An 18,036-nucleotide genomic window follows, 5' to 3' on the forward strand; every position below is an offset into this window, starting at 1 on the left:
CTTTGCAACCTCGTCAATACCTTGTTGCAGTCGTCTTGCAGAAAATCGATAAAATGTAGCATGAGCCTGGCCATGTGCTGCTGTAGCACAGCAGCCTTCGGGGTTTGCCCGTTGCCTTTGAGAAGGGCACATGCAAAACCCCCCAGCCAAAGAGGCCTGGCGGTGGCCGACAGCCTTCCTTTGGCCGTGTGCTCTGTGGGGTATCTGTGCCAACCACCTTTCTGACGGGCAATCCTTTCTTGTCCCAGCTCTCTCTTGACGCGCGCTCTGCCGTTCAACGTGCCGCTGCACCGGCGCGGTCTGCAGCAGCCAGCACTCCCCCACATGCCAGCACTTCGTCCAGCAGCCCAGCCCAGCAGCTGGAGATGAGAGAGGAGCAGAGCCTGAGGAGACTGAGTACGTCTGGTGTATTTCCGGTCTGCCAGAGCGGCGTGTTTTCTGTGCGTCTCTGTATTGGCTGCGCCAGAAGTTCCTCCTCGCTTTAGTGTCACAGAGGCATTTAGGCCTCCCTCCAAGAGCCGTTGCTGTGCTTTGAGGCAGCAAGAGAGCGCTCGGCGTGTTCCCGCTGCCTCCGAGGGCAGCTGGCACTGGCTTGGCTTTGCCTGGGGCTGCCCTCTGTGCCAAAGACAAAAGCAGAGGTTGTTTCTGTTGAGCAGAAGGCTGGCACCTAGCGGGTGACTGGGCCCCAGGGAGCTCTCGGGCCCCAGCTATTCTCCGCTGCTGCCATTTCTACGACTGTTCTCACTCCTCCTCTCACTGGTGCACGTTGTTCTCCTAAGTGGCCCTGCCGGTGGCGGCAGGTGCCAGTGCAGAGGCTGCGGAGGCCCTTCCTTAGCTCTGAGGGCCCAGTTCCCAAAGGCCCATCGTTCTGGGTTATCACATGAGCTGCTGTGCTTGAAAGCCGTGAAGTCCTTCTTGGAAAGGCCAGCTGCTGAAAGGTGGAGAAGATGGCCCTCCCGCTCGCTGTTCTCAGCGGCTGGAAGCCAAGTGACTGCAAAGGGCACAGAGCTCCCGACAGTGGGGCTGCATCTTGGATCGTCTGGGGAGCGGCATCTCCCTTTCAAAGTGAGCACCTTGCACTGCTTTTGTCTTTCAGGGAGCATTGTGAGTCTGGGCGAGCCGAGGAGGAAATACTCGGCGTTTGAAGAACTCGGACGAGGGTAAGTCTGACGCCTGCTCCTTACGCAAAACCGTGGGCCCAGTCTCTGGCCGGTGTAGCGTCAAGCGTGACATCAGGCAAGCTGCGAACACGGTCAGACTCTGGCTTTACCTTCCTGCCACCTCTCAGGACTGCTCAGTCACAGCAGTCAGAAGGCATCATCAAAGACAACCTGGTGCTGGCAAGGTCTGCCTTGCTTGCAGCAAGGAGCAGGCCTGGAAGATGTCCCGCCCCTGCCGCAGTATGCCGGCCTACCAGAGCACCTTGTCACCCGAGAGCTGGCAGATAACACTTCTCCAAGGCAGAGTTTTCCAAGTTCTTCTTCTCCAGTTTTTCCAAAGGGTCCCCCTTAGGCTGGGAACGGAACCGATCGGGCGTGTGCCTTGGAGATTTGTAGCAGCCCTTGGTGTTCACATTGGGCCTCCGTTTTCTCCCGGACACCCTGCATGGCAGAGGGCTGCTGGGCTGTTGTGCTAATGGCGGGGGAGGCGCCGCAGCTGGGCGTTTTCCAAATGCTCCAGGCAGCCTGGGGAGATCTCCTGCCTAGGCTGGCTTTCACCGCCAGGGACTAAAGGGCTTTCTTTTTCTGCTGCTGTTTTCTTTCTAGGGGTTTTGGAGCTGTTTATAAAGCCCTCGACGCCAGCACAGGACAACAGGTAAAGTGTCAATGCCCCCAGCAGATTTTGCAGCTCTGGAGCGCTTTCGCCGCGGCTGCGAGCCTTGGCTGGAGCTTTGGGTGGCCGCTCCATCTCTGCGGCAGAGGCTGCTCCTCTGAAGCACGGACTAGGCTCAGCAGCCTGCAGACGGCATTTGGGACGGGCTTTGGTCCTTCTCCTAAGCTCTGCCCTCTGGCACAGCTGGGCTGCGTCATTGCACAAGCACTCGCTGCGTGTTCCTGGGCATCTCGTGCGACGAGCGCCTTCTCAAGTCAACGGTCTCTCAATGTCCTTTTAGGTGGCCATCAAGAAAATGGCGCTTCAAGAGGAGATGTCCGAGGAGCTGGCTGTCAATGAAATCGTGGTCATGAGGGACAGTAGGAACCCCAATATTGTTACCTACTTAGACAGGTGGGGCTATTCTCATGTCAACGTTCCTTTAGGATACTGCAAGCCCAAAGTGGCAAACCCCTTTGGTTGCTGGCAGAAAATGGAGCTGTTTAGGATTTCTCTCCTCCAGTGCAGGGGAGGAGGTTGCACTTGGTCTGCAATAATCTCTTCTGGCATATGCAGCTTGGAGAGCACTTCCAAAAAGCTGGGTCAGCCCCTCGGGTGACTGGGCTGTGCCCAGGTCCTCTCTCTCCATGCCGGGCTTTTCTTCTTTCAGCTACCTGGTCGACGGGGAGCTCTGGCTGGCGATGGAGTTCATGGACGGCGGCACGTTGTATGATGTACTCGGGGCAGTGTACCTCGAGGAAGGACAGATAGGCGCTGGTCTGTCGGGAGGTGAGGGATGCCACTTGTGCTTCCCCTGGCCTGCACAGGATGGCCCTTGTCAACTGGTGGTTAAGAACAGCAGAGATTTCTTGCTCACGGCCTTGCTTTGCTGTTGCTGTCACGACACGGAGAAGAAAGAGCACCTGAAGCCAACTGCCTGCCAGTGTCCCCGCACTTCCTAGGCTCCGTTCTCGCACTCTTACGTACTGCCGTTGTGCTCCGGCGCTCGTGCTCGCTGCCTCACTGGCTCGCTCGCTGTGTCGCACTTGTTTCCTCTTGCCAGCTTTGCCTGGAGCCTGTCTGTGTATCCTGCATTCCTTGCCGCTCCAAGCCTGCACGCTGGTGGCAGAATTTCAAGCTAAGGGCAAAGGAGATGCCCTCAGCTTTCAAAGGACAGCAGTGCAGCCCAGATGGCGTGGGATTCTGGAACTGGTCCTAACGTGCTGCTTCCTCCTCTGCTGCCACAAGGCTACCAAGAAAATCTTTGCCATGACGCCCCCCAGCCAAAGGGCACGTGCTACGTACCGAAGGGAGGAGGGGCTTTTGGAAGCTCAGATGTGCCTTTGCTTGGAAAGATGGAACACTCGTCTAAGAGTGTTGAAGCAGCAAGCTCTTCCTCTTGACAGCACTAGGATGCTGCGCCCTGGCTCACTAGTCCCTGAGAAAGCTGCCACTCTCGTCGAGCCCGTTCCTTTCTTGCAGGATGCAATCAGGTCCTGAACCTTCACCTTTCCTTTCTCCTCTCTCGCTCAGTGCCTGCAAGGACTGCATTTCCTTCATTCCCGCCGAGTCATCCACAGAGACGTCAAAAGCTGCAACATTCTTGTGAGCATGGACGGATCTGTGAAATTGGGTGGGTATCCTTGGTGCGGCGCAGCGTTGCCGGGATGCGCTCTGGGGCTGCTCTGGGGGTAACTGCCAGTTCTCCAGAAGGGCTGCTTGGCCAGCGCGTGAAACGTGAGGGCATTTTTGAAGTGGCCGGTGCCTTCTCCCTGGCTGCAGCCCCGCGGAAGCAGAGCACTGCTGCTTTTCCGGCTAGATTCACCGTGGCCTTGTCAGGCTTTGAGCGGGCAATCCTTTGGCTGGGTTTGCCAGTTGTAGCTGGCTTTGACAGGGTTTGTTTTTCTCCGCAGCTGACTTTGGCCTCTGTGCTCAGCTCACCCCTGAGCGCGACAAGTGCAGCTCCAGCGTCGGCACTCCCAGCTGGATGGCGCCGGAAGTCGTGAGAGGAGAAGCCTACGGCCCCAAAGTGGACATCTGGTCACTGGGGATCGTGGGGCTGGAAATGGTGGAAGGGGAAGCTCCTTACCAGAGGGAACCCCGTCTCAGGCTAAGGTGCAGCTTAAAAGTGCGGCTCTGTGTGGAGAGAGCTGTTGTGGCTAGGAAAGGAGCAGGTAGAGTGTCCTCTTCCCTTTTTTGTAGGTTTTAGAACTGATAGAAAGGAACGGGGCCCCAAAACTGCAAAACCCCAGGCAGCACTCGGCTCTCCTGCGCGACTTTCTCCGCTGCTGCCTGCAGACAGATGAGGACAGGCGCTGGTCTGCCCAGGAACTCCTGAAGGTAAGAAAAAGCAAAGCGGCAAAAAGCCCTGCGAGCTGTGGACGCCTGCGTGAAGGGCCAAAGAGGACTGGGGGCCACGTGGGCCTGGGCGAGACAGGTCCGGGACCGGAAGGCGGAGGGGCAGATGGTGCCCTCGGTCCTCTTTGTGCGTCTTCCTGGTAGCAGAGGAACCCTGCTTGAGCCTGTTGGACGCGATCTTGGGAAGTAATGGTTCTTTTTGGTTTTGTTTTTCCTTTGGGCAGCATCCTTTTGTGACCTCAGGCGATCCTGCCTCCAGCCTGGCTGCTCTGATCATCTCAGCCAAGCAAGTGCAGGAAGACTGGAGAGGAGACGCTTGCGCCTGAGGAGGCCTTGCTGCCCCGCCAGCTCAGAGGAGCGACGAGGGGATGTACCGTGTTTAGGAGAAGATTCGGCGGCCATCCCCTGAGTTTTAGAATGAGCTGTTCCGTAGTTAGGAAGTTTATAGTTTTGAGATTTTCTTAGCTTAGCTGGTTTCAGTTAGGACTCTAGACCCCAGAAAGCTTCATTAATGGAGCATTGTTTAGCTAAGAGTAGAGTATTGCTGATGTAGGGGAGCTGAGAATTATCCTTGAGGTAGAAATGGACGAATCGCCATACTGATGATTAAGCTATGAAAGAAAAAGCTGGGACTCAGCAGAACTGGACCAGGCATGAGCTGTCAGCCTGAACAGGTCACCAGGAGGACAGAATGATGAAGATGAAGACGAAGACGAAGATGAAGATGAAGATGAAGAAGTAGCTGGAAGACCCTTGGTTTCAGCCCTTGGTTTCAGCAGGACTGGCAATAAAAAACTGTAAAACCTCCAGAGCCCTGGAAGATTCCCTTCCTTGCCACGCTGTGCCTAAGCTGGACAGCGCCTTCGAAGCCGTGCGCTCTGGACGGGCTGTCCCGTTGATGGCTTTGCGCTGCTTCCCAGCGGCCCAAGGCTCTCCCCCCTCGCAGAGGGGCCCTGCCCGGCCCCCCGCGCCCCGTGGCCTCTGCCGCCCCGCCCGCCCTGCGCAGATGTTGCCCCCCCCCCCCACCCGCCCCCCGTGCCCTGGCATCCCCCAGCGCCAGCCGCCCCTCACGGCGCGGCAGGAGGAGGGAGCAGGCCCCGCTTGTTCCCCTTTCCTGGCGCTCACGGGGCATCGAAGAGCCAAGGAGGGCTGAAACGGCACGTCCCCCAAACGCTTCCCTCTCTGGTCCTTTTGGGGCACTTAACGCGCTCTGCTCAAGGGAGTCCGAGGGCCTACACTCGGCTTTCCCTGCTAAGGTGTCATTCTTCCTTCTGTAAGCTCCACAACTGGCTGGTTGATGTGAGCTGTCTAGGAGATGGGGAAAACGAGACGCTTTCAAATTGGGGGAATTATCCTGGTAAATTACTGCAGTTTTTCAGCAACAGAATTTCAAGGTGCAGCTGGGCCTTTCAGCCATTGCATCGATTTTCAAATGCCACCCGCAGCATGCGAAGTGTGAAGAGCCCAGTGTGAAGCTCCTCAAAGACACTGCAGCACTTGTCCACCAGCAGACAGGACGTGTCTGTGCTGAGTCACCAGAAAAGCAAGCTAAGCCCGGAGCCGTTATTGCACGGGCAAGCAGAGTTGGTTTCCAGAGGAGCTGCATGCACTCGTTTCCCTCTCCCACTCAGTACTTTCTCTCCTCTTTCGAGCTGGCTCCTGGCTTTAACTGGAGCTTTTGACAGAGAAGGGAATGACTGCATCTCATTTTCATTGGGATGTGGCCGTCCAAATGTCTGCAAGGAATCTTACAGGGAGCACGGAGCCTGGGCAAACATCTGTGAGGCTGCAGCTTTTGACTGTTTGAAACAGGCCTTCTTTGGGCTCGGCACCTGCAGGCCACCGCACAGCGGTAGCCGGAAGGCTGCTGCCAGAGCTGCAACACAACAAAAGCGTGGCAGCCCAAGAATCCGCGCGCAGCTCTTCTGCACGTTGTCCAACGTTAAGGTGCCAAAGAAAGAGCAAGCAGGAAGAGAGGAGCTTTGTGTCAGGAGACAAGCCAACATCTCCCTGTCAGAAAGGGAGGTCAGGCTCCAAACTGAGTCAGAGCAAAGGTCAGCATGCACCTACGTGCTCAAGAAGCAACTGCGCACTGCAATACTCCTGGAAACTGATTTCCTTGGCTTCTTTTGTCCCCTAAATGTCATCAAAGCAGTTAGGGCTTTCAGAAGCAACAAAGATGCCAGCAGGAACAAGCACACTTGCTTTTAGTCAAAGCCTTGGGGAGGAAAAGTCACGTTTGCTTGGATTTCTTGGGGCCCTGCTGGATCGGTGCATTTTCGGAGTTACCCCGGGATGCCTTGAGCACTGGCTTATGGACGGTAAGGATTTTTTCTCCTGCTTTACGACTGAGGAGATCTTCCCAGGCTTTTCTTTTGCGTCAGCTGTACAGAAGATTTTGGTTGCTGGGCGTAACTATGCCAACAGACCCAGAGCGGCTGCTATTGTGACGTCAAGGGAGCCGGGCCGCATCACAGTGCTGTCGATGCAACGTTGTCCCGGTGCGCGCGAGGCCTCGTTGTCCAGAGCAGCTCTTTGGCTTGCTCGCTGCAGGAGGACCCTCGTGACTGAGGCGTTCTCAGCAGACGGCCTGCACCCCGAGAGGAGCCTTGGTTTTTCCCCCGGGTGGCATTCAGTGTGCAAACCCGCACAGCACTGCTAGAATGATCGGGCAAGTCTGTGCCGCGGTTTGCACGGTTTTTTCTGTGGCGTATTCCGGCTACTTCCTGACCCACCTGACTCGTAAGTAAAGGTTTATCCTGGGGGTAGCCATCACACGGCGTTTGCTTCACTTTGCTCTTTATGCTTGTTTGTAGTGATGAAGCTGACTTGGGAGCAAAAGTGCCATTAAGATGCCGCTCCTTTGCTAAAGCTCCTGCCAACAGCATCAGCTAAAAAGGGGGTGTCTGCACTCGCTGGCGGGTGCAGAGTATTTGCAACGTAACCTGCAGGGGCCGCGTTCCCTCCACGGGAGAGCGCGTGGCGTTGGACACTGTCATTTCCTCAGCTTGCTGCTTCAGCCGAGACAACCTGCAAATTGCAGGCTGGCAGGGAGTCTCACAAGTACTTCTAAAACTTGGCCAGGAGTGAGGGAAAGCACTTTTTTGCTCCAAATCCTGCCATTAGAGGCCTTGGCTCTCTGCTGTGACCCTTTGCGGTGCGCCAAGAGAGCGATTCCCTGGGCGATGAAGTGCAAGCTCCTAACCGGTTAGGCTTTGCTCCTGAACCCAGGAGCTGTTCCTGGGCTGCTTTAGAAGAGAACCGCCACAGCTATGGGGCCCTTTGTGGAAGCTTTCCCGGGGTATCATTTGCAGCAAGTTGATGGGAATTAGTGTATGCAATTTATTTTTAAAAAATAAAAAACAAATAAAACAACAGCAACAACAACAACAACAACAACAACAACAAAAAACGAAAAGAAAGGTTGCAGGAAAGAGAAGAGGAAAAAGCTGCTTGAGCTGTTGGGCAGAACAGAAGCTCTGACTTAAAGGACACTTGGCATTTCTGTGATGGTGTTTCTATTTCTTCAGTGACAAAAGTAGAGAGAGCCTAGTATCGTGTCCTTGTTGTTCTCTTGCTTGCTGTGGGAAAAATCTTGTGTTGCTCCTGGAGGGATGCTGGGAAAGGAAAATGCTCTCTGTTGGGACTGACTTGTCCTGTGGGACTCCCCAGCCACAGGCACTTTTCTAATGGCATCTGGTTCCTTTTCCCTTGCTCGCTGCAGGTCACCTCACACGCGGATGGAGACACGCCCGTCCTTTGGTGAGTGGCAAAGGAACCTCTGACCTTGCTGGCATGTAAGAATTGTGCAGCAAGCTGTGAGCTTGGCCTGTTGCGGTAGAGTGTAGAGTGCCAGCCTGAGAGGCGGAAAGAAAGCCCAAGTCGGTGCTGGCATCAGCAGCAGCAAAGGGAGCACTGGCTCTTTCCTAATTTTCCATTGAAGAGCCTTTCAAGAGATGAAAGGCAAGTGTGGCAGGCCAAAGGTGTCTTGCTGATTCTAGCCAGGGTGGAAGATCAAATGCACAGCAAGACGGAGCACCACCTAATTTGCCCATCTTAAGAGGGTGAATTTCACGACTCAGAATCCCACTTTGATCAAAGTTTCTGATTTCCCCTTAGTCTGGGTGAAAAGAAACCAGCTTCCGGAGCTGACAAGAAAGCAGCTCCTGAAGGACTGGCTGCTCCCTGTCCCTCTCACTGCTGTCTGTCTGCAGGGCTCACCAGCAGGGTCAGCACCTCCTCTGGCTCCCTCTCTTGCTGAGGAAGAGGCTGAAGAGGAGCCAAATGACAAGAAGCCTCCATCTGTTGTCCATCCACAGCCTGAACGTGCAGAGCCAGTAAGTGGCACCTGTGCTTGGCACTGCCTTTGGTGCAGGGCCGAGCTTCAAGTTTCTGACGAGCCAGCCCTTGCCGCTCGTGCCTGAAGATGCTGGGGGCTGTGTGCCTGCCATGACGTAGTGCTGCTTCAGCCAGGCCAGGGACCCCTGGCAAATGGCTTCTGAACTTTCACATTTGAGCGCCATTTTGCCGGGACGCTGAGAGGGCCTGAGAAAGTCTCTTGGGATCAGATGAGAGGCAGCATTGTGCCTTTAAATTGTTGCCAGCGTAGAAGCGAGCCCCTTGGTGCACGGTGTCCCTGCAGGCTCCCCGTGGTCAGCGGCCAGAGACGGTCCAAAGACGCAGTTGACAGCCTTGCAGGATACTTAGGAGACACTGGCCCCTGGGAGGGACCAATTAGCTTCAGGCACAACGTAGACCAGACTGGCCTTCTGGTCAGACACGACCATGCCCACTCGAGGGTGACTTCATTGCCCAGGGGAGCACAGCAGGAGGAAAGCAACGGGGCTCTGGGGCCCTGCTCCCACCTCTTTCTGTATCTTTGCAACCTCGTCAATACCTTGTTGCAGTCGTCTTGCAGAAAATCGATAAAATGTAGCATGAGCCTGGCCATGTGCTGCTGTAGCACAGCAGCCTTCGGGGTTTGCCCGTTGCCTTTGAGAAGGGCACATGCAAAACCCCCCCAGCCAAAGAGGCCTGGCGGTGGCCGACAGCCTTCCTTTGGCCGTGTGCTCTGTGGGGTATCTGTGCCAACCACCTTTCTGACGGGCAATCCTTTCTTGTCCCAGCTCTCTCTTGACGCGCGCTCTGCCGTTCAACGTGCCGCTGCACCGGCGCGGTCTGCAGCAGCCAGCACTCCCCCACATGCCAGCACTTCGTCCAGCAGCCCAGCCCAGCAGCTGGAGATGAGAGAGGAGCAGAGCCTGAGGAGACTGAGTACGTCTGGTGTATTTCCGGTCTGCCAGAGCGGCGTGTTTTCTGTGCGTCTCTGTATTGGCTGCGCCAGAAGTTCCTCCTCGCTTTAGTGTCACAGAGGCATTTAGGCCTCCCTCCAAGAGCCGGTTGCTGTGCTTTGAGGCAGCAAGAGAGCGCTCGGCGTGTTCCCGCTGCCTCCGAGGGCAGCTGGCACTGGCTTGGCTTTGCCTGGGCTGCCCTCTGTGCCAAAGACAAAAGCAGAGGTTGTTTCTGTTGAGCAGAAGGCTGGCACCTAGCGGGTGACTGGGCCCCAGGGAGCTCTCGGGCCCCAGCTATTCTCCGCTGCTGCCATTTCTACGACTGTTCTCACTCCTCCTCTCACTGGTGCACGTTGTTCTCCTAAGTGGCCCTGCCGGTGGCGGCAGGTGCCAGTGCAGAGGCTGCGGAGGCCCTTCCTTAGCTCTGAGGGCCCAGTTCCCAAAGGCCCATCGTTCTGGGTTATCACATGAGCTGCTGTGCTTGAAAGCCGTGAAGTCCTTCTTGGAAAGGCCAGCTGCTGAAAGGTGGAGAAGATGGCCCTCCCGCTCGCTGTTCTCAGCGGCTGGAAGCCAAGTGACTGCAAAGGGCACAGAGCTCCCGACAGTGGGGCTGCATCTTGGATCGTCTGGGGAGCGGCATCTCCCTTTCAAAGTGAGCACCTTGCACTGCTTTTGTCTTTCAGGGAGCATTGTGAGTCTGGGCGAGCCGAGGAGGAAATACTCGGCGTTTGAAGAACTCGGACGAGGGTAAGTCTGACGCCTGCTCCTTACGCAAAACCGTGGGCCCAGTCTCTGGCCGGTGTAGCGTCAAGCGTGACATCAGGCAAGCTGCGAACACGGTCAGACTCTGGCTTTACCTTCCTGCCACCTCTCAGGACTGCTCAGTCACAGCAGTCAGAAGGCATCATCAAAGACAACCTGGTGCTGGCAAGGTCTGCCTTGCTTGCAGCAAGGAGCAGGGCCTGGAAGATGTCCCGCCCCTGCCGCAGTATGCCGGCCTACCAGAGCACCTTGTCACCCGAGAGCTGGCAGATAACACTTCTCCAAGGCAGAGTTTTCCAAGTTCTTCTTCTCCAGTTTTTCCAAAGGGTCCCCCTTAGGCTGGGAACGGAACCGATCGGGCGTGTGCCTTGGAGATTTGTAGCAGCCCTTGGTGTTCACATTGGGCCTCCGTTTTCTCCCGGACACCCTGCATGGCAGAGGGCTGCTGGGCTGTTGTGCTAATGGCGGGGGAGGCGCCGCAGCTGGGCGTTTTCCAAATGCTCCAGGCAGCCTGGGGAGATCTCCTGCCTAGGCTGGCTTTCACCGCCAGGGACTAAAGGGCTTTCTTTTTCTGCTGCTGTTTTCTTTCTAGGGGTTTTGGAGCTGTTTATAAAGCCCTCGACGCCAGCACAGGACAACAGGTAAAGTGTCAATGCCCCCAGCAGATTTTGCAGCTCTGGAGCGCTTTCGCCGCGGCTGCGAGCCTTGGCTGGAGCTTTGGGTGGCCGCTCCATCTCTGCGGCAGAGGCTGCTCCTCTGAAGCACGGACTAGGCTCAGCAGCCTGCAGACGGCATTTGGGACGGGCTTTGGTCCTTCTCCTAAGCTCTGCCCTCTGGCACAGCTGGGCTGCGTCATTGCACAAGCACTCGCTGCGTGTTCCTGGGCATCTCGTGCGACGAGCGCCTTCTCAAGTCAACGGTCTCTCAATGTCCTTTTAGGTGGCCATCAAGAAAATGGCGCTTCAAGAGGAGATGTCCGAGGAGCTGGCTGTCAATGAAATCGTGGTCATGAGGGACAGTAGGAACCCCAATATTGTTACCTACTTAGACAGGTGGGGCTATTCTCATGTCAACGTTCCTTTAGGATACTGCAAGCCCAAAGTGGCAAACCCCTTTGGTTGCTGGCAGAAAATGGAGCTGTTTAGGATTTCTCTCCTCCAGTGCAGGGGAGGAGGTTGCACTTGGTCTGCAATAATCTCTTCTGGCATATGCAGCTTGGAGAGCACTTCCAAAAAGCTGGGTCAGCCCCTCGGGTGACTGGGCTGTGCCCAGGTCCTCTCTCTCCATGCCGGGCTTTTCTTCTTTCAGCTACCTGGTCGACGGGGAGCTCTGGCTGGCGATGGAGTTCATGGACGGCGGCACGTTGTATGATGTACTCGGGGCAGTGTACCTCGAGGAAGGACAGATAGGCGCTGTCTGTCGGGAGGTGAGGGATGCCACTTGTGCTTCCCCTGGCCTGCACAGGATGGCCCTTGTCAACTGGTGGTTAAGAACAGCAGAGATTTCTTGCTCACGGCCTTGCTTTGCTGTTGCTGTCACGACACGGAGAAGAAAGAGCACCTGAAGCCAACTGCCTGCCAGTGTCCCCGCACTTCCTAGGCTCCGTTCTCGCACTCTTACGTACTGCCGTTGTGCTCCGGCGCTCGTGCTCGCTGCCTCACTGGCTCGCTCGCTGTGTCGCACTTGTTTCCTCTTGCCAGCTTTGCCTGGAGCCTGTCTGTGTATCCTGCATTCCTTGCCGCTCCAAGCCTGCACGCTGGTGGCAGAATTTCAAGCTAAGGGCAAAGGAGATGCCCTCAGCTTCAAAGGACAGCAGTGCAGCCCAGATGGCGTGGGATTCTGGAACTGGTCTAACGTGCTGCTTCCTCCTCTGCTGCCACAAGGCTACCAAGAAAATCTTTGCCATGACGCCCCCCAGCCAAAGGGCACGTGCTACGTACCGAAGGGAGGAGGGGCTTTTGGAAGCTCAGATGTGCCTTTGCTTGGAAAGATGGAACACTCGTCTAAGAGTGTTGAAGCAGCAAGCTCTTCCTCTTGACAGCACTAGGATGCTGCGCCCTGGCTCACTAGTCCCTGAGAAAGCTGCCACTCTCGTCGAGCCCGTTCCTTTCTTGCAGGATGCAATCAGGTCCTGAACCTTCACCTTTCCCTTTCTCCTCTCTCGCTCAGTGCCTGCAAGGACTGCATTTCCTTCATTCCCGCCGAGTCATCCACAGAGACGTCAAAAGCTGCAACATTCTTGTGAGCATGGACGGATCTGTGAAATTGGGTGGGTATCCTTGGTGCGGCGCAGCGTTGCCGGGATGCGCTCTGGGGCTGCTCTGGGGTAACTGCCAGTTCTCCAGAAGGGCTGCTTGGCCAGCGCGTGAAACGTGAGGGCATTTTTGAAGTGGCCGGTGCCTTATCTCCCTGGCTGCAGCCCCGCGGAAGCAGAGCACTGCTGCTTTTCCGGCTAGATTCACCGTGGCCTTGTCAGGCTTTGAGCGGGCAATCCTTTGGCTGGGTTTGCCAGTTGTAGCTGGCTTTGACAGGGTTTGTTTTTCTCCGCAGCTGACTTTGGCCTCTGTGCTCAGCTCACCCCTGAGCGCGACAAGTGCAGCTCCAGCGTCGGCACTCCCAGCTGGATGGCGCCGGAAGTCGTGAGAGGAGAAGCCTACGGCCCCAAAGTGGACATCTGGTCACTGGGGATCGTGGGGCTGGAAATGGTGGAAGGGGAAGCTCCTTACCAGAGGGAACCCCGTCTCAGGGTAAGGTGCAGCTTAAAAGTGCGGCTCTGTGTGGAGAGAGCTGTTGTGGCTAGGAAAGGAGCAGGTAGAGTGTCCTCTTCCCTTTTTTGTAGGTTTTAGAACTGATAGAAAGGAACGGGGCCCCAAAACTGCAAAACCCCAGGCAGCACTCGGCTCTCCTGCGCGACTTTCTCCGCTGCTGCCTGCAGACAGATGAGGACAGGCGCTGGTCTGCCCAGGAACTCCTGAAGGTAAGAAAAAGCAAAGCGGCAAAAAGCCCTGCGAGCTGTGGACGCCTGCGTGAAGGGCCAAAGAGGACTGGGGCCCACGTGGGCCTGGGCGAGACAGGTCCGGGACCGGAAGGCGGAGGGGCAGATGGTGCCCTCGGTCCTCTTTGTGCGTCTTCCTGGTAGCAGAGGAACCCTGCTTGAGCCTGTTGGACGCGATCTTGGGAAGTAATGGTTCTTTTTGGTTTTGTTTTTCCTTTGGGCAGCATCCTTTTGTGACCTCAGGCGATCCTGCCTCCAGCCTGGCTGCTCTGATCATCTCAGCCAAGCAAGTGCAGGAAGACTGGAGAGGAGACGCTTGCGCCTGAGGAGGCCTTGCTGCCCCGCCAGCTCAGAGGAGCGACGAGGGGATGTACCGTGTTTAGGAGAAGATTCGGCGGCCATCCCCTGAGTTTTAGAATGAGCTGTTCCGTAGTTAGGAAGTTTATAGTTTTGAGATTTTCTTAGCTTAGCTGGTTTCAGTTAGGACTCTAGACCCCAGAAAGCTTCATTAATGGAGCATTGTTTAGCTAAGAGTAGAGTATTGCTGATGTAGGGGAGCTGAGAATTATCCTTGAGGTAGAAATGGACGAATCGCCATACTGATGATTAAGCTATGAAAGAAAAAGCTGGGACTCAGCAGAACTGGACCAGGCATGAGCTGTCAGCCTGAACAGGTCACCAGGAGGACAGAATGATGAAGATGAAGACGAAGACGAAGATGAAGATGAAGATGAAGAAGTAGCTGGAAGACCCTTGGTTTCAGCCCTTGGTTTCAGCAGGACTGGCAATAAAAAACTGTAAAACCTCCAGAGCCCTGGAAGATTCCCTTCCTTGCCACGCTGTGCCTAAGCTGGGCAGCGCCTTCGAAGCCGTGCGCTCTGGACGGGCTGTCCCGTTGATGGCTTTGCGCTGCTTCCCAGCGGCCCAAGGCTCTCCCCCCTCGCAGAGGGGCCCTGCCCGGCCCCCCGCGCCCCGTGGCCTCTGCCGCCCCGCCCGCCCTGCGCAGATGTTGCCCCCCCCCCACCCGCCCCCCGTGCCCTGGCATCCCCCAGCGCCAGCCGCCCCTCACGGCGCGGCAGGAGGAGGGAGCAGGCCCCGCTTGTTCCCCTTTCCTGGCGCTCACGGGGCATCGAAGAGCCAAGGAGGGCTGAAACGGCACGTCCCCCAAACGCTTCCCTCTCTGGTCCTTTTGGGGCACTTAACGCGCTCTGCTCAAGGGAGTCCGAGGGCCTACACTCGGCTTTCCCTGCTAAGGTGTCATTCTTCCTTCTGTAAGCTCCACAACTGGCTGGTTGATGTGAGCTGTCTAGGAGATGGGGAAAACGAGACGCTTTCAAATTGGGGGAATTATCCTGGTAAATTACTGCAGTTTTTCAGCAACAGAATTTCAAGGTGCAGCTGGGCCTTTCAGCCATTGCATCGATTTTCAAATGCCACCCGCAGCATGCGAAGTGTGAAGAGCCCAGTGTGAAGCTCCTCAAAGACACTGCAGCACTTGTCCACCAGCAGACAGGACGTGTCTGTGCTGAGTCACCAGAAAAGCAAGCTAAGCCCGGAGCCGTTATTGCACGGGCAAGCAGAGTTGGTTTCCAGAGGAGCTGCATGCACTCGTTTCCCTCTCCCACTCAGTACTTTCTCTCCTCTTTCGAGCTGGCTCCTGGCTTTAACTGGAGCTTTTGACAGAGAAGGGAATGACTGCATCTCATTTTCATTGGGATGTGGCCGTCCAAATGTCTGCAAGGAATCTTACAGGGAGCACGGAGCCTGGGCAAACATCTGTGAGGCTGCAGCTTTTGACTGTTTGAAACAGGCCTTCTTTGGGCTCGGCACCTGCAGGCCACCGCACAGCGGTAGCCGGAAGGCTGCTGCCAGAGCTGCAACACAACAAAAGCGTGGCAGCCCAAGAATCCGCGCGCAGCTCTTCTGCACGTTGTCCAACGTTAAGGTGCCAAAGAAAGAGCAAGCAGGAAGAGAGGAGCTTTGTGTCAGGAGACAAGCCAACATCTCCCTGTCAGAAAGGGAGGTCAGGCTCCAAACTGAGTCAGAGCAAAGGTCAGCATGCACCTACGTGCTCAAGAAGCAACTGCGCACTGCAATACTCCTGGAAACTGATTTCCTTGGCTTCTTTTGTCCCCTAAATGTCATCAAAGCAGTTAGGGCTTTCAGAAGCAACAAAGATGCCAGCAGGAACAAGCACACTTGCTTTTAGTCAAAGCCTTGGGGAGGAAAAGTCACGTTTGCTTGGATTTCTTGGGGCCCTGCTGGATCGGTGCATTTTCGGAGTTACCCCGGGATGCCTTGAGCACTGGCTTATGGACGGTAAGGATTTTTTCTCCTGCTTTACGACTGAGGAGATCTTCCCAGGCTTTTCTTTTGCGTCAGCTGTACAGAAGATTTTGGTTGCTGGGCGTAACTATGCCAACAGACCCAGAGCGGCTGCTATTGTGACGTCAAGGGAGCCGGGCCGCATCACAGTGCTGTCGATGCAACGTTGTCCCGGTGCGCGCGAGGCCTCGTTGTCCAGAGCAGCTCTTTGGCTTGCTCGCTGCAGGAGGACCCTCGTGACTGAGGCGTTCTCAGCAGACGGCCTGCACCCCGAGAGGAGCCTTGGTTTTTCCCCCGGGTGGCATTCAGTGTGCAAACCCGCACAGCACTGCTAGAATGATCGGGCAAGTCTGTGCCGCGGTTTGCACGGTTTTTTCTGTGGCGTATTCCGGCTACTTCCTGACCCACCTGACTCGTAAGTAAAGGTTTATCCTGGGGGTAGCCATCACACGGCGTTTGCTTCACTTTGCTCTTTATGCTTGTTTGTAGTGATGAAGCTGACTTGGGAGCAAAAGTGCCATTAAGATGCCGCTCCTTTGCTAAAGCTCCTGCCAACAGCATCAGCTAAAAAGGGGGTGTCTGCACTCGCTGGCGGGTGCAGAGTATTTGCAACGTAACCTGCAGGGGCCGCGTTCCCTCCACGGGAGAGCGCGTGGCGTTGGACACTGTCATTTCCTCAGCTTGCTGCTTCAGCCGAGACAACCTGCAAATTGCAGGCTGGCAGGGAGTCTCACAAGTACTTCTAAAACTTGGCCAGGAGTGAGGGAAAGCACTTTTTTGCTCCAAATCCTGCCATTAGAGGCCTTGGCTCTCTGCTGTGACCCTTTGCGGTGCGCCAAGAGAGCGATTCCCTGGGCGATGAAGTGCAAGCTCCTAACCGGTTAGGCTTTGCTCCTGAACCCAGGAGCTGTTCCTGGGCTGCTTTAGAAGAGAACCGCCACAGCTATGGGGCCCTTTGTGGAAGCTTTCCCGGGGTATCATTTGCAGCAAGTTGATGGGAATTAGTGTATGCAATTTATTTTTAAAAAATAAAAAACAAATAAAACAACAGCAACAACAACAACAACAACAACAACAACAAAAAACGAAAAGAAAGGTTGCAGGAAAGAGAAGAGGAAAAAGCTGCTTGAGCTGTTGGGCAGAACAGAAGCTCTGACTTAAAGGACACTTGGCATTTCTGTGATGGTGTTTCTATTTCTTCAGTGACAAAAGTAGAGAGAGCCTAGTATCGTGTCCTTGTTGTTCTCTTGCTTGCTGTGGGAAAAATCTTGTGTTGCTCCTGGAGGGATGCTGGGAAAGGAAAATGCTCTCTGTTGGGACTGACTTGTCCTGTGGGACTCCCCAGCCACAGGCACTTTTCTAATGGCATCTGGTTCCTTTTCCCTTGCTCGCTGCAGGTCACCTCACACGCGGATGGAGACACGCCCGTCCTTTGGTGAGTGGCAAAGGAACCTCTGACCTTGCTGGCATGTAAGAATTGTGCAGCAAGCTGTGAGCTTGGCCTGTTGCGGTAGAGTGTAGAGTGCCAGCCTGAGAGGCGGAAAGAAAGCCCAAGTCGGTGCTGGCATCAGCAGCAGCAAAGGGAGCACTGGCTCTTTCCTAATTTTCCATTGAAGAGCCTTTCAAGAGATGAAAGGCAAGTGTGGCAGGCCAAAGGTGTCTTGCTGATTCTAGCCAGGGTGGAAGATCAAATGCACAGCAAGACGGAGCACCACCTAATTTGCCCATCTTAAGAGGGTGAATTTCACGACTCAGAATCCCACTTTGATCAAAGTTTCTGATTTCCCCTTAGTCTGGGTGAAAAGAAACCAGCTTCCGGAGCTGACAAGAAAGCAGCTCCTGAAGGACTGGCTGCTCCCTGTCCCTCTCACTGCTGTCTGTCTGCAGGGCTCACCAGCAGGGTCAGCACCTCCTCTGGCTCCCTCTCTTGCTGAGGAAGAGGCTGAAGAGGAGCCAAATGACAAGAAGCCTCCATCTGTTGTCCATCCACAGCCTCAACGTGCAGAGCCAGTAAGTGGCACCTGTGCTTGGCACTGCCTTTGGTGCAGGGCCGAGCTTCAAGTTTCTGACGAGCCAGCCCTTGCCGCTCGTGCCTGAAGATGCTGGGGGCTGTGTGCCTGCCATGACGTAGTGCTGCTTCAGCCAGGCCAGGGACCCCTGGCAAATGGCTTCTGAACTTTCACATTTGAGCGCCATTTTGCCGGGACGCTGAGAGGGCCTGAGAAAGTCTCTTGGGATCAGATGAGAGGCAGCATTGTGCCTTTAAATTGTTGCCAGCGTAGAAGCGAGCCCCTTGGTGCACGGTGTCCCTGCAGGCTCCCCGTGGTCAGCGGCCAGAGACGGTCCAAAGACGCAGTTGACAGCCTTGCAGGATACTTAGGAGACACTGGCCCCTGGGAGGGACCAATTAGCTTCAGGCACAACGTAGACCAGACTGGCCTTCTGGTCAGACACGACCATGCCCACTCGAGGGTGACTTCATTGCCCAGGGGA

General features: G+C 55.7%; 2 protein-coding genes and 2 long non-coding RNA genes across 5 annotated transcripts; all 4 read left to right on the plus strand.

The window, feature by feature from the left end:
- Nucleotides 1–214: 214 nt before the first annotated feature.
- Nucleotides 215–3,247, plus strand: LOC125318756 (serine/threonine-protein kinase PAK 3-like). Its single transcript, XM_048289687.1, has 6 exons — nucleotides 215–396; nucleotides 1,097–1,160; nucleotides 1,767–1,815; nucleotides 2,114–2,226; nucleotides 2,483–2,601; nucleotides 3,219–3,247. Exons 1-6 carry the CDS (start codon nucleotides 366–368, stop codon nucleotides 3,245–3,247), a joined length of 405 nt encoding a protein of 134 aa, XP_048145644.1. The 5' UTR covers nucleotides 215–365.
- A 762-nt stretch (nucleotides 3,248–4,009) lies between these two features.
- On the plus strand, nucleotides 4,010–4,977 carry LOC125318855. The gene is made up of 2 exons (XR_007200523.1): nucleotides 4,010–4,152; nucleotides 4,395–4,977. It is a non-coding gene; the product is annotated as an uncharacterized LOC125318855 (long non-coding RNA).
- Nucleotides 4,978–5,283: 306 nt separating this feature from the next.
- Nucleotides 5,284–14,025, plus strand: LOC125318670 (serine/threonine-protein kinase PAK 3-like). Of its 2 annotated transcripts, none has more exons than XM_048289621.1 (12): nucleotides 5,284–6,491; nucleotides 7,895–7,932; nucleotides 8,385–8,507; nucleotides 9,297–9,444; nucleotides 10,145–10,208; nucleotides 10,816–10,864; nucleotides 11,163–11,275; nucleotides 11,532–11,649; nucleotides 12,393–12,492; nucleotides 12,774–12,970; nucleotides 13,063–13,200; nucleotides 13,443–14,025. In XM_048289621.1, the coding sequence occupies exons 1-12, from the start codon at nucleotides 6,311–6,313 to the stop codon at nucleotides 13,542–13,544; spliced, it is 1,371 nt and encodes a 456-aa protein (XP_048145578.1). In that variant the 5' UTR covers nucleotides 5,284–6,310; the 3' UTR covers nucleotides 13,545–14,025. The 2 variants fall into 2 exon arrangements, with proteins under 2 accessions (XP_048145578.1, XP_048145579.1); XM_048289622.1 differs by lacking the exon at nucleotides 5,284–6,491 and adding an exon at nucleotides 6,684–6,912.
- Nucleotides 14,026–15,729: 1,704 nt separating this feature from the next.
- Nucleotides 15,730–17,525, plus strand: LOC125318672. Its single transcript, XR_007200479.1, has 3 exons — nucleotides 15,730–15,958; nucleotides 16,941–16,978; nucleotides 17,431–17,525. It is a non-coding gene; the product is annotated as an uncharacterized LOC125318672 (long non-coding RNA).
- Nucleotides 17,526–18,036: the final 511 nt, after the last annotated feature.

Source organism: Corvus hawaiiensis, chromosome 31 (genome assembly GCF_020740725.1).
Source record: "Corvus hawaiiensis isolate bCorHaw1 chromosome 31, bCorHaw1.pri.cur, whole genome shotgun sequence".
Taxonomy (NCBI): domain Eukaryota; kingdom Metazoa; phylum Chordata; class Aves; order Passeriformes; family Corvidae; genus Corvus; species Corvus hawaiiensis.